The 15514-nt window shown below is 42.7% G+C and overlaps 1 protein-coding gene across 3 annotated transcripts in view; it reads right to left on the minus strand.

Annotated features, from left to right (window-relative positions):
* Positions 1–15514, minus strand: part of sh3pxd2b (SH3 and PX domains 2B) — a 71354-nt gene that overhangs the window by 19687 nt on the left and 36153 nt on the right. For all 3 annotated transcript variants that reach the window (XM_083777515.1, XM_083777516.1, XM_083777514.1), the window contains exon 5: positions 9244–9335. In XM_083777515.1, coding sequence (XP_083633641.1) covers positions 9244–9335 — 92 coding nt within the window. The remainder of the gene's footprint in view (positions 1–9243; positions 9336–15514) is intronic.

Genomic DNA, 15514 nt, shown 5'->3' on the forward strand with positions numbered 1-15514 from the left:
AAGAAGAAAAGTTTGGTGAAGGAACATTTCTGAGGGTTTATCTCTGAATCCATTCAGAGCTTTTGCACAAAGGGGAACCTGCTGTGGCCTCCTGACTTGAAGGTTGGGTGAGTGAGGAATATACTTTTGTCCTGTTTTGTGCAATGTATTGCCTTGCTGGCTTTATGTAATACAGTGTGTGTGTGTGTGTGTGTGTGTGTGTGTGTGTGTGTGTGTGTGTGTGTGTGTGTGTGTGTGTGTGTGTGTGTGTGTGTGTGTGTGTGTGTGTGTGTGTGTGTGTGTGTGTGTGTGTGTGTGTGTGTGTGTGTGTGTGTGTGTGTGTGTGTGTGTACAGTTTTTTGGTTTGATTACTTTTTGATACTTTACTCATTGACATTCAAAGGAACATTGTGTTGTGTGACTTTTTAACATTTGTATTTTGAAATCTTGATTGTTCGATTTAATTCAATTATTATTTTTGTTTAAGTCAGATAAAGATATTGCAATTTAAAAGCAACGGTTTGGGGCTTCCCTTTTGGTCTGCAATACAGTGTAATTACAGTATAAAGTTAGGGACGCACATACAGGACCTTTTATTTCTTTAATATATAACTCAGACTTACATTTTTATGGTTCTGATTGTTGTATAACCCATAAGTTACAGTTCGCCCCCTTGCGCTAACCTGAGCCGCCATGTTGGATAAATTGATTTAGACCATAGTCAAGTGCCATATGAATATATTTTTGCGCATGAAAAGTTCATGAATCCATTAAGACAATGGTTTGTTCTAATTGTCGTATTCTAGCAATGCTACTGTAGCAGAATCAAATTAATCTGTCGACTAGGAGGGCTTCAGGTGGCAGCCTTATAGCAATCACATCATTTCGTTCTCATGACATCGTCAAACTCTGTTTTCCGCAAGAAGCTATGCTACAACCTTTATGTGCCCTCATCTCCGGCCTCATTTCCTCTGTCTCATTTCCTTTGCAAGACTTTCTCCTCCTATCACTCCTGCACAATTACTCGCCCCCTGTTCATTTTGCCCTGGCAGCCGTTCACTTAGTCTTCCCACGTCGACATGAATGCTCTCCATCACCAAACGCATTGTTGGATTGGCAGAGTCTCAAAACGGCGTCGGCCACCCATAAATCTTTATTCACAAGTGCACCCATTAACGCGCTATAAATAGACTGGGCCAGTGGCCCCACCAGTGATCTCGTGAGTGTGTGTTGTACAACTTAGTGAGGATCATGAATGTAGTTACATCCATAAGGTGTGTGTGTGTGTGTGTGTGTGTGTGTGTGTGTGTGTGTGTGTGTGTGTGTGTGTGTGTGTGTGTGTGTGTGTGTGTGTGTGTGTGTGTGTGTGTGTGTGTGTGTGTGTGTGTGTGTGTGTGTGTGTGTGTGTGTGTGTGTGTGTGTGTGTGTGTGTGTGTGTGTGTGTGTGTGTGTGTGTGTGTGTGTGTCCGACTGACCTGGTCACATAAGAGACCAAAGCAAGTTAGTGACATTGAGGTCTGATGTGATCCCTCTCCTCTCCTCTCCTCTGGGAGACGGGCAGAGAGATGCCTCTCCTCTCCTCTCCTCTGGGAGACGGGCAGAGAGATGCCTCTCCTCTCCTCTCCTCTGGGAGACGGGCAGAGAGATGCCTCTCCTCTCCTCTCTTCTGCTCTCCTCTCCTCTGGGAGACGGGCAGAGAGATGCCTCTCCTCTCCTCTGGGAGACGGGCAGAGAGATGCCTCTCCTCTCCTCTCCTCTGGGAGACGGGCAGAGAGATGCCTCTCCTCTCCTCTCTTCTGCTCTCCTCTCCTCTGGGAGACGGGCAGAGAGATGCCTCTCCTCTCCTCTGGGAGACGGGCAGAGAGATGCCTCTCCTCTCTTCTGCTCTCCTCTCCTCTGGGAGACGGGCAGAGAGATGCCTCTCCTCTCCTCTCTTCTGCTCTGCCCATGATAAACCTTGTGCGTCTGAGGACCGGCCCCTCACTGTCAGTCAGCCAACCGGCGGGCCTCCGCTGTCATTCAGCCAACAAACCAACCAACAGGCCACATTAGCAAGAGTAGCCATAATCCAATTTCAATAAAGACAAACCAAGGTCTTCTGTGTATTCATCTCATCTGCCTCCAGTAAACGCTCTCCTTTTGCCCCTCCCAGCAGAGGCTCAAGGCTCAGTATGGGAGCTAATGAGGTATGTGCCCTTGGCGGGGGTCTCTCAGGGACGAGCGAAGGCTGTACTGTATATGCGTGTGCCTTAACCCGCCCAGCTTCTTATGACCTCAAACTTGCACACAGCCACAGAGCTGGAATACCCCGATTTTACCTTTGTATGTCCAAAATGGTTACTTTTCAGAAAAAGGAAAAAAAAGTGAAATGATTCCAGCGTAGTTATTTAGTATACCTGACGAAGGCCACAGAGGCCGAGACGTTGTGTGTTTTTTGGGGAGCTTTTAAAACGGTGTGCAGACTTCTTCCTCCTTCTACAGTTTATTCTTTTTGTTCTTTTGTTGAATTAGCTACACCTCCTGACCACTTTATTATATTTATTATTTAGTCTCACATTCTTGCTAACGTTTGTCATTGGTTAAATAGTTATAAAACCCACAGGCAGACTATTCAACTGTGTATAGTTATTTTTTATCATGACATTATAGGTGGACATTTAAAAAGAAATTGTCCACCTATAATGTGGACACAGAAAGGTGTACCTGAGCAATACACTGTGACACTGCCACAAATGTGTGAAGAAATGTATATATGGGTTTTCTGTTTTCTGCCTAACAAAAACGACTTAAGAAATTCCTCTAACTGCAGCTGCTGTTGACTTGCTTATGGTGAACTTGGTATCAGCTGTAAGTTGGTGCCATAAAAACCCTCTCCACACCATAATGTGAGAACCGTTGTACAATTGTGTGTTTGGCGGGATAACCGTAACTGTAGAGCCACAGCAGGAAGGAAACGAGTTGTTTCTCTTTAAAACGGACACACAGTGAAGTGTGGCCTGTCAGACATTTGAAATGGAGACACTGAGATGTTGTTAACGGCTGCACAACATATTGCAGTCATATATCACACTCGCTATATTGACTGATACAGCCATACTGCATAGTTTCTTCTTTTTCAGAACTTAGTTTCAACCTGGCGTCCCTTCGGCCATATCATTATATGCGAACATTTTCTATATTTTATTTAACCCATTCTAAAAACACCTCATAAATCCTCCTGACCTAATCAAATATTTACCAAAAAAAAGACAAAATATGCTGTTGTATAGCAACAAGAACCCACAAATGGCCATTTGTACAATCGGCCTCAGGTGTTGCAGGGTGAGGCCGATTCTATATGGGTTAAGTGGCAAAAGAAAGGAAAACTTCTATTTCCTAATTTAAGTTATGACAACTCATATATTGACATTCAATCATGATTTTGACATGGCAATAATAGGCTTGATTTTAGTGGACTAGCTTTATGATTCTTTGCTGAGTGTGTGTGCATAGGCGTTTGTTAGGAGTAATATAATCCTAACATTGGGTTGATAATGCATTATCCTGATGGTACATCCTGGTTGAGTACATCGTATTTAAACATTGACATTATGGTGGGTGACTGATGACTGGTCTTCTTGTAAATGCAGTGACACTATTGAGTGTAGAGCAATTGTATTTTGGAGAGTGCTATTTGGTCAATGTTTGGTCAAAAAGTGCAACATTTAGATTCGATTTTATTCTATTTTTATTTTAGTGCTCACTCTCCCTCAGTTCTGGCTGGCTCTTCTTGATGGAAGGACTCTGCTCGGGCACTAAGCAACATTCTCCATTTCCCTCAACATTAGTCATGCAATTCAGACATGAACCTAATTGTGTGTTTTCTATTTGTTAATAGGCAACAGGACAATCTATATCTATAAATGCTCTGTCTGTCTAGTGTCTGTATGTACGTACGTACGTATGTATGTATGTATGTATGTATGTATGTATTTGGTTAGAATGGGTAGGGTTTAAAAAAAGGCAAGAGTTTGCTCTGGTGCACTGGCCTAAAAGTGGGTCCTTAAAAACTGCTAAAACTTCTGAAATGTATTTATGTAGGTATGTGTGTATGTATTTTAAAAGGGGGGGCTTTTTGGTAAAAATCCCTGCCCGCAATACCTTCATATATTTAAAATGAGGCCAAAATAGGGTTACCAGTGAAGGGCCAACTGCCTATTCACTGGGGACTATGCAAGGCAGAGGCGTCCACCCCCCTGAGTCCAAGTTTAAGCTAGACTGCATACCTAACGTATGTATGTATGTATGTATGTATGTACGTACGTGTGTATGGCTATAATGCACGTAACTTGAGAACCGTTCGACCCACCGACTTCAAATTCGACAAACGCGTTCCACGCCCCACAGGGAGTGCAGTGCCCAGTGTCGAGAACCGCCACAAAAGGCCTCTTCCCAGGGTCCATATATGGAGCTGTTCTGACATCACAACACTCCATATTTGGGCATGCCTGACACAGAACTCCATATATAGGAATAAAAGGACACAGATACAGAAATCTCCATAATATGGGCATAAAAGGGACCCCAAACCCACCTCACCCCTGCCCACTTTGACAGGCTGGGATGGCTTAGGGTCGTCGACAGAGTACAGCATCTTGCAATGGGTCTGGTCCACAAGATTCGATACACCACCAAGATACCCATGTACCTGTCTAAATACTTCCTTAATGTAAACGAAGTCCACACCCACAACACCAGAGGGAGTGCAACAAACCATGTACAACCCAGATTCGGCACAAACAAGGGACTAAATTATTTTCGCTCCTATGCCACCAAAATGTGGAACGCCCTACCAACAGTCATTAAGACATGTGAATCCCTTGACTCCTTCAAAACCGCTCTCAAAGGGCACCTACGGATGGCTGCAATTCGAAACTGGCCTCTGTAAAATCTGAATCCCCCCCACCCCCCCCACCCCATTTTCCCTCACTGTATATTGTATCTTTTCCCTTTTTTGCTTCCCATATGATGAATTTAGCTACATAGAAATGTCTATTTGTATGTCTCTAAATGTTTGTATGTCTTTAAATGTTTTGATGAATTGAACAATGTGGACCCTGTTGTAAACAAGTGTAATGCTTAATTGGGTCGTCCACTCACAGTTGACAGTCTTTGTATTGAGTTTGTGCTTAAAATGTACTGTAAATTCTACAAACTGTTAATAAATATTTCAATCAATCAAAAAACAGACAGATGGGTGGAACGGGTACTCTGACACGGGTACAACGGGTATTGCATAGCCGGGTGGGGCATGGATCTCCAACTTCCATCATTACACTATAATATTAATGGCATGCTCAAAATCTGGATGCCATGTTTTCCATTCACAAGAGACTTGAATTAAAGTGAGTTGCATTATATAATAAAACGACACACCCAAAATAGGGATGCCAGGGTACATGTGGTTAGAATGCCTGGCTCAAGGGCACAATGAACATAGTTGACAGTTGATAGCTCAATATTCAAAACTCGAAGACCTGGCCTCCGCTGACCTTACGTGCACTCATGGGCGTATACGTCAAAGAACGTAATGTAACTCAATTTCCTGTCAAGTGACCTGACCTCTCGGCGAATTGGAAGCCACACATCATCAGCGCGCGATGACAGACTGGTTAAGGTCAACACCATTTAGTTTACTGTGACAGACTCTGGCGTTGGAAAACATCTCAAGGGGTCAGAGTGAAAGGAAGTTATGAGCAATGAAAGCAGCCACGCGTAACCTCCCCTGCCCTGAAGGCGCCGCTAACCTTAAAAAAATAAAAAAGTGTGTGTAGGTGTGTGTGGGTGAGCGTGTTTTAGCTGTGTCCGCACATGCAGGTGTATGTACTGTATGTGTCTCTGAAAAGCGCCTGTCGGGTGGAAACCTCATATGTCCGAAACGTTCTTTTCAGTATTCAAATTCAAAAGTAGCAGACAAACTCAAAACGTGCCACTTTGCGCCGCATTTCAAGATCGTGGGTCTGCTACTTTTGATGCTTTTGTGTGACGCTGTATTCTGACCAAGTAGGGCATTAATCCGGCCTTCCGCTGTCCAGTCACTAGTCGCGATAGAGAGGCTATTGTTAGAGAGGCTATTGTTAGCTGCTACACACACATTCACAACAACATCCAGTCCGTCGGTAAAAGTGGTCGTGTTTATAAATCGACTGGGCACTATAATGTAATGGATTAAATAACCCCGGGCAATTAAAGTGTTAATATGGAGATAGGAGGTTTCTGCCCGTCAGCGACGATTTAACCCATGTTGAGCGGGAACCCCTTTTGGTGGTTACATACATTATGTTATAATTTAGTTTTTGAAAAATAGCAGATCTACAAGCTCATAGCGTGCCACTAACTTGTAGGTCTGCTATTTTTGAAAAAATCGTTAAAATGTACGTGCCTCAAATCTTTCTGAAAATGGTCATGATTTGGAAAACTTTTTTTTTTTCTTTTTTTTTTTTCGACGTCAGGCCTGAATGGGATAATGTCTGCCTGCATGTACAGTTATGTGCGTGCTCCTCTACATTGTGAGCGTTGGCAGGCTGCTGGTCATTGCCACTTTTATGACTCAGTCTTGACACCTTATAACTGTCAGCGCTGGGTAGAAACTAATAATGTGTTGTGTGAGATTTTACAACAGACGAGCGGCCAGGCAGGTGCTGTGTGTGTGTGTGTGTGTGTGTGTGTAGGGCTGTCACCATCATTATATTTTAGTTAATGATTGAATTGTGTGGGGTTTTTTTTTGGCATTGAACATTGGAAAATAATCAAAATACAAATTACATGGAAATTACATGCCCTTTATGTTCCAAAATGATGTACGGTACTGGCCAAATGTATAGATCTGCTATTTTCGCTATTCTCCGAGCAATATTTTGGCAGAGATAATGATGGAAACATGACATTTCTGTTTAATTGCCACCAGCTGTTTTTATACAGATGAACGCTAACGATTCTAGCGATTTATGAGAAAATAAATTGCGATTAGCTGAAATATTATGATCATGCGATTATGTCACAACTGCGACAGGCCTACATGTGCCCAGAGAGGCCATTGTGCAACCTCAGCGGAAAGGGAGGCGTTGAACAGGGAACAGAGTGGCTGCTGCTACATGTTAAACGGCACACTCGGGCTTCTAACAACTCGTTAAATGGCCTTTTCTCTAAGCGGGCGTTCCCTGGGGGAAGTACAGAGAGGGAGTGACATCATAGCCATTAGAGGGTGTAATGATCACAGCAGTGATTGCTGATGATGGGCCTCGGCTAACGCAGCTGCTGGAATGTGACCCCACGTGACACCAGGGTCCAGGGTGTCCTTATGAAGGAGGGGTGTGATCGGTGGTGTTAGTAAGCCTGAGGATTATGATTGAATTGACTGAAATCGACATGGCTGTCATGTGGGCAGTGATGCAAAGTACCATAAGCACATTTGCTCACGACTTTACCCATTTTCGACCTATCTTCATATAATTGGATCTCATGTTACGTCGTAGACGGCACTAGAATTGCATTTCATGTAGTCATAGCACTTTTTAGTATATATTTATAGTATAGTATAGTATGTATAGTTTATAGTTTCATTATATAGATATTCCACTGTTACGTTCTTAGCTTACGCATGTTCATGATAACTACATTTTATTTATGTGATGTATGCCATGCTTTTTGTTATTGCTTAATGTAAATCGCTCTGGATTAAGAGCGTCTGCTAAATGCCTAAATTGTACTAATGCTCTTGATAAAATGGTACCATTATTTTCTGGTCTGACAAGCATTCAATTGTTTGATATTTTAAACAAACAATGTTGATATCAATGTGGTCACAGCTTTTACATGTCAACTCTGTCAGGACATTATTATGATCTTTGTTAAGAATTCCAAAATAATGTTTAGTATTTTAGTTTAGGGTTAGGTTTAGCTAACGACTGAAGAAAAAACTAAATGGCTACATTGTACTACAGAGGGTCTAACAACTGAAGAAAAAACTAAATGGCTACATTGTACTACAGAGGGTTAAGATGAAAACAAATGCCATTTTGTCAACTCCGTCAGATACATGTCAACTCCGTCAGACACAAAATCTGACGGAGTTGACGTCTGACGGAGTTGACAAAATGGCTTAACCCTCTGTAGTACAATGTAGCCATTTAGTTTTTTCTTCAGTTGTTAGCTAAACCTAACCCTAAACTAAAATACTAAACATTATTTTGGAATTCTTAACAAAGAGCATAATAATGTCCTGACGGAGTTGACATGTAAAAGCTGTGACCACATTGATATCAACATTGTTTGTTTAAAATATCAAACAATTGAATGCTTGTCAGACCAGGTGCTCCACTGTTGCAACAAATATAAACATGACTTGGAAAAGGAGTCTTCAGGCTAAATCTGTCGACAATATATTCTGATTAATTTAAGACTTTTAAAAAACATGACGGAGTTGACGGAGATGTGGGAAAATTAACTGTGTATATTGTTTGCTATGTTGTTGACAATCTACTTTCATTTAGTATGTATATGATTGTGACAGTATTAGACACTTTTTTGGCAGTTTGAAATTGTGACCACTTGCTGGGGACAGGCTTAATACAGGCTTTTTTTGGTACAGAGCCTGCTTTTGACTAATTCAGATGGAATATGAAAAGAATTATAATGAAATTAATGTCATAAGAATACACAACTGTACAAGTGCTTTTATTTTTATGAATTAATTAATTTTTTAACATAAATAAGGCTCTTACTGTATGTGTGGGACATGTTTTTTCCACTTTTGTCCCTCATCTCAAGAATGAGTGCTATATATAGACGTCTACATTTAGACCTTGATTAGCCAGGCTAATCAAGGTCTAAATGTAGACGTCTAAATGTAGACGTCTAAATGTATACAGACGTCTATATATAGCACTCATTCTTCAGATGAGGGACAAAAGTGGAAAAAACATGTCCCACACATAAGAGCCTTATTTATGTTAAAAATAAATTAATTCATAAAAATAAAAGCACTTGCAAAGTAATACAGTTGTGTATTCTTATGACATTAATTTCATTATATTTCTTTTCATATTCCATCTAAATTAGTTAAAACTTGAGATGCCAATACTTTTGGACTTTTACTTGAATTCCTGGCCTTTTACTTGTAACGGGTATTTATTCTACCAGTGGGTTGTGGGAGTATAATTCAGCTGGAGGGAAAGTGTGTGCTGGTGCAGACAGGAGAGGTGGTTGTTTGTATTGCATACTCACTCCTTGGGTGGGTTGAGGTCTTCAGGTCTGGTCTCAAAGAACACTCTGACCTCCTCGCACTGAGAGATGTAGACTGGCAGCTGAATGAGGGCCTGCAAGGCAAACAGGGGCACTTAGAATAAATACACACACGCTGACAAGCAGTGTTGATTTCCTCGACTAAAACTAAGACGAAAACTAAATGAAAACTAAGCTATGATGACTAAAACGAAGACTAAATATACCGACAATTTCGTCGACAAATAAAAACTAGACTAAAATGTTAGGAAGGGACTACTGGACAAGAGATCCAGTATAAGTAATTTTACACTTAGTTTGCATTGTGAAAATAGCAGATCTATACAAGCTCACAAGCGTTGTGAGCTTGTATAGATCTGCTATTTTCAGCAAGTGTAAAATCAGCCATTACGACGGCATTAAGGCCCGCCAAAATAGATTTTAGTCGACTAAATCACCTGTAGATTTAGTCGACTAAAATCGCATGACATTTAGTCGACTAAAACTAGACTAACACTTAGACATTTCAGGTGACTAAAATGTGACTAAAACAAAATGAAGTTTAATTCCAAAGACTATATGACTAAACTAAAATAGCCCAAAATGGGTTAAGGCGGTTCCCAATGGACCCTTACAAGTCTAACTCTGACAGTGTAAACATTTGCACACTCAAGAGTTATTGGGGGTCCTTGAAATTAAAACGTTTGAGAACCACTGCTGTAGTACATACCGTAGTACATAATCAGAAAAAAGTAACTGTTACAGTGATGAATATTATAGCAGTCAACTAGCTAGTGAAACTTTAAGTTGGTAATATTTCCTGGCGTAAGTTGAGTATCATCAAAGCCCACGATAGACCTATTCAGAGACATCTGATGTCATTATTCTGGATTCTTTTTAAGACTTTCAATTGATTTTTTTTATCAACATTTCGATCCTCGTGTGTGATTCTACTCTAGCTGTTGTTGTTTGCGTGGAAGACAACAGCTCACATGGTTCACAAGTAAACGGTATTCGCTGGCGACAAGTCAAGCTAATAAGCTCACCGGCCCTTCAAAAAACACTCAATTCATTCATCATCTGGTACTCTGCTCCTTTACGATTCAAGCTCAGTTCAACTGTCCCCTTCCCTCTTTGCCTCCTTCATCTCGTCTCATTCCTCTCTCTCTGGGGATCATCACAAGGAAGCAGGGACACGAGCTCGGAAGATGAAAGAAAAAAAAACACCAGGCTCACTCAGTTCTCCCTTTTAGTGGTCTGAAGTCCCCCCTCCTCTCCAACCGCACCCTTGTCTGCAAAGGGCAGTCGTAGAGGCAGATAATCATCTCAGCAAAACTGACGGCTCCAACGAGGCGAGACAGAATGACTGACGCCAGGCCGGGGTCCGTTCGAAGGACCACACGGCGATTATCACTCTTGAGGAGCAAAGGGAACTGGGGAGCTAGCTATAGGGAACAACACCTCCCTTCCAGGCTGCCAGCAGGCGTAGCACGGTGCGATCCATCAAGGCCCCGCTACCTCCAACCTTATGTCTCTGACTTTAATAATCGTAAGTGCTTCAATACTGTCCTCGGAGAGAAAGGAGTCTCCCTCCTCCCTCCTCTCTCTTTCTCTCTTCCCCTCCTCCTCCTCTGCCCTTCCCCTTGCTCCCTCCTCCTTTCCATCACAAGCCGAACAGATATCAGATATGACATCAAGGCTGACAGCTCGGGAGCCATCATCGTCGTGCTCTCTCTCGTCCCCATGCTATATGGGACCGCGGTGAAGGCTCCGTGCCAACGGAGCAGTGGGACAGCTGCCACGGCCAGAGCTGCCGTTCTCCTCTCCATTCCGAGACAAGGTCAAGGAGAGGAGAGTGACGTGGCGTACCAACCAACCCCGTCCTGTATGCATTTGTTGATCGGTACTGTGCGCATGTGCAATCAATCTCCAGTGATCAATTCCCATGATTGAAACTGCCCTTTTAAGAACCTGCACGTTTTTTTTCCAGGTAATTTCTATGCAGGCATATTTTGCTCTCGTTCCTAGCCTAATTATAACTAACACACACACACGCACACACCAACACCACCTGATTGGCCCCATCCGGTCACGTTGCAGTCCAGAGTCAGAGAGGTCAGCGGCCAATTACATATCAATTTGGGGGTCCTTCACGTGAAAATGTTAGCAAAACCCCTTTATACCCAGCTGCACCAGACGTATCGGTTAGGCATAGGTCTCTGGTCGCTCGGCTATACACGAGAGTAGAGCGGTCCCAACTATGAATTCAGCAGTCGGCTTGTGACCCGTTCACTCATTAGAATTCTCTCCAGGGACGAGACAAGAGGCCTCGATCCTCCAGGGCCCATTACAGCAAATGGACTTTATGGGTGTTCTTTACGGCACACAGCATTAAGGTAATTGGTGTGTGTGTGCGTGAGTGTGTGTGTGTGCGCGCAGAATAGCACTGTTTGTACATACCCATAAGGCATAGGGGGACCAAGCCCAACTGTGTATGCCCAAAATGAACCTCTTTCCAAACAAACAACGGGCGTTATTTCTTTTTTTGGTGGCTAGACAATATTGCCAAAAAGAGGTGGTTTGAGATTTCACATGATTTAGTTGTTTTCCCCCCATGTCTGATGACTCAACACATTGACCTTATTCAGAGAGAGAGAGAGGGAGAGAGGGAGAGAGGGGGAGAGGGAGAAGGGGGAGAGAGGCTTGTTGAAGAAAAATAGGCTGTTCTTAATCTTTTGCGTCAGTGTCTGTTGGTGTGGTTTTCATGCAGACATTTGCTGATTGTACGTATCTGTGTAGTCCATGTATGGGATCAGCATCCTAGCAACACTAGCAATACTTTGACAGTGGACATCAGACCTGAATCCTTGCAGTAACGGGGCAGGACTTTCGGAATGAAAACTGAAAACACATATGTATGCGAGTGACCTGAGTGACCGTAGTCCAGGAATCATTCTTCCTTGCTGCACACAGTGCAGGACCTCTGTATTGTTTCAGATTGTGTGTCCTGGTTTGAATAAAAAAACATCAGATTTCACCACCCGGGGGGAATTCCATTATATGAGTCAGGCTGAGGCCTCAGCTGTTTGACAGAGAGGGGCTGACACAGCTTTTGCTCCTGAGGAAAACATCAAAAAGAACCAACAGAACTCTCTGGTTTCACCGTGTCAACCTGACTGTGCACGGAGGTGAGTGGAACCCACCACCTAGTCAGCGCCGGCAGAACCACATTGGCTTTGAACATGTGGCCAAAGGGTCCTGTGGGACTCTGGTTGGTAACCTAGGGTCTGGGCCCCCTGTGAGGCAGCTAGGAGTCTGTTTGGAGTTAAGGTCCTTGCAGACTGATACATTTTCCACTTTTAATTTTTAATTTTTTAAGCAGCAGCAGTCTACAGGTAACAGTGGTTACCAAACCTTTTCATGTCAAGGACCCCCACATTGAAAATATATGCCAGGGACCCCCATAGAGAAGATTTCAAGGACCCTCAGTTTGACATGCATTAGTCTACGGACCCCCAATTTTAATTTGATTGATTGAAGAATGTATTAACAGATTGGAGAATTACAGTACATTTCAAGCACAACTCGATACAAAACTGTTAACTGTGGACGACACCATAAAGCATTACACTTGTTTACAATAGGGTCCACCATGTTCAAATCATCATAGGAGGAGGTAAAAAGGGGGAAAAAACATACAGTGAGGGGAGAAAGGGTGGGTGGGGGATTCAGATTTTACGGGGGTCAGTTTCGAATTGCAGCCATCTGTAGGTGCCCTTTGAGAGCGGTTTTGACGGAGTCAAGGGATTCACATGTATTAATGACTGTTGGTAGGGCGTTCCACATTTTGGTGGCATAGGAGCGGAATTAATTAATTTAGTCCCTTCTTTGGGTACAGTACATGGGTATCTGTCTTGGTGGTGTAGAGAATCTTGTGGACCAGACCCATTGAAAAATGCTGTACTCTGTCGTCAACCCTAAGCCATTCCAGTCTGTCAGAATGGGCAGGGGTGAGGTGGGTTCGGGGAGTGAGGCCAAGTAGTAACCTGACCAGGTTGTTTTGGGAAGTCTGGAGCCTTTTTAAGGGCCTTTGAGGTGCTGTGGTATCAAGAGGTGCATGCATAGTCGAAGAAACCTTGTACTAGGGGCTCCTGTATAGGGTCCTCAAGGTGTTTTTGTTGACCAGTGAGGAGATCCTGAATTAACTCTGCAAGTGTACAAATGGACCCGTTAGGGTCCATTTGGTTCCATTTGTACACTCTCAGAGTTACAGACCCATAAGGGCCCACTTGCTTCCAAACTATCATTTAGCCACTTTGGGAACCACTGCCTTAGCTGATAGAGATGATGCAGGGACCCCTACTGTGTATTGTTGTGTTGTGTTGCAGATTATACTTTTTCATAGATTTCATAGACGGCTTCATATATACTTGTTTGACATCACTATCGTCAGTGTATTTTAGACCTTAGGCTCTGCACTTGGTCTGCTCTTTTCCCTCTACACCAAACCTCTTTGCTGAAAATAGCCGACTTTACTAGTGGCTTGTGGATCATCGGCTATTTTCGGCTAATGCTAATTCAGAATTTAGGGACGCTAGAGTGTTCAAGTGGTTAATGTAAATAAAAATAAAAAAGTTCCTATGACAGTTCCCTGTACTAACTCTGAGGACCTCCTAGGGGTCCCATTACCCCTGTTGAAGACCCATGGTTTAACATCTTGCACTAAATCATAACTTGCTTTCAGCCACTGTCTGTTTGTCTGCCTGCAATGTAATGTAAATGGACCCATACACTCTCAGAGTTACAGACCCATAAGGGTCCACCCCGTAACCCGATTATGAGAAACAGTGCCGCGCAGGATTTATATTTGGTTTTGATATACTGGTGAGCTGATCCCATTTGTTCCATTGCTACAACATGCTAGCAAGCTTACATTGAACATTTTTCTCAGTAACCATAATGCTGATTGTCTATTTGACAAGAACCACGGGATCGTGTGCCACATTCGATGTCATTGAAACATGGATGTTTTCTAGCAAATGTCTTGTCCCTGTCTGTCTGTCTGTCTGCACATGTAAGATGTATTACTTTGTGTATATGGGGATGCCACTTTCACACTACACTTAATTAAAACACATCCTACTAGTTGTTGCGTGCCTCTTGCACAGTACAACATTTCTCAAATGTCAAAACAGGTTAAGCCCACACAAGAAAATACAATGAGGTCAGGGAGGAATGACATCTCAAGCACTTCGACAAAAAGCAACCCCTGCTGACTGCATCCATTCCGCACCCACAGTGGTGCACAAAGTAACTGTTTACTAAAGTACTGTCCAATTTCAAGGTAGCATTACCGTAATACTTGTATAAAGTATTCTTGATACTTTCTACTCCACTACATCTCAGAGGCAAATACTGTACTTTTTACTCTATTACACCTCAGAGGCAACTACTGTACCTTTTTACTCCATTACATTTATTTGACCGCTTTAGTTTACTATAGTTACTTGGCATATTTAGATTATTACAAAACTCACAAATGGAACATACGCCATACTTTTACTTTTGGTACTTTGAGTATATTTTGAATGCCAATACTTTGCACTTTCATTCAAATAATAAATACATTTAAATACAAGCATCTTAGGGTATCTGTACATTGAGGTACTTTTACTTATTAAAAAAAAGGGAAAAGAAAGTCTTCCACCACTGCACACCCACTCAGACGCAAACCCAACAACACAACTCCTCCTCCCAGCCCTGAACTCCTATTTTTCCCATAAGTGGTAAAAGATGTTGCCTACACCAGCTGTACATTCCTCTAACCCCACACGACCCTCCGAGACAGGCAAAAAAACACTCCTACAGCCAATGTCGTGCACTTAAATCACCCCCCCCCCCCCCCCCCCCCCTCAAAAAAAAAGAAAAAACACTCCCACAGCCAATGTCGTGCACTTATATCACCCCAAAGCCTCAGTTACTGTATACATAGTTGTGTGGCTTGTGTGCTGGTTTCGTGCTCAGTAAATGGCAGATCTACAAGCTCTCAACACGCCACAGGAGGAGACGTGTTTGTAGATTTGGTCTGTGTGTGTCAGTGTGTGCACTGCCTTTATTTAAATGTATAATATTTGAATCAAAGTGCAAAAGTATTGGCACACGTTGTGAGCTTGTATATTGCATAACTTGCATTAGCCCAATGTTATACTATTTTATGCTATTCGAAAACAGCCAATCTATAAGCTCACAACAACACATCACATCATGATGTGTT

The sequence above is a fragment of the Protomyctophum parallelum genome (genome assembly GCF_964188405.1).
Source record: "Protomyctophum parallelum genome assembly, chromosome: 1".
NCBI lineage: Eukaryota > Metazoa > Chordata > Actinopteri > Myctophiformes > Myctophidae > Protomyctophum > Protomyctophum parallelum.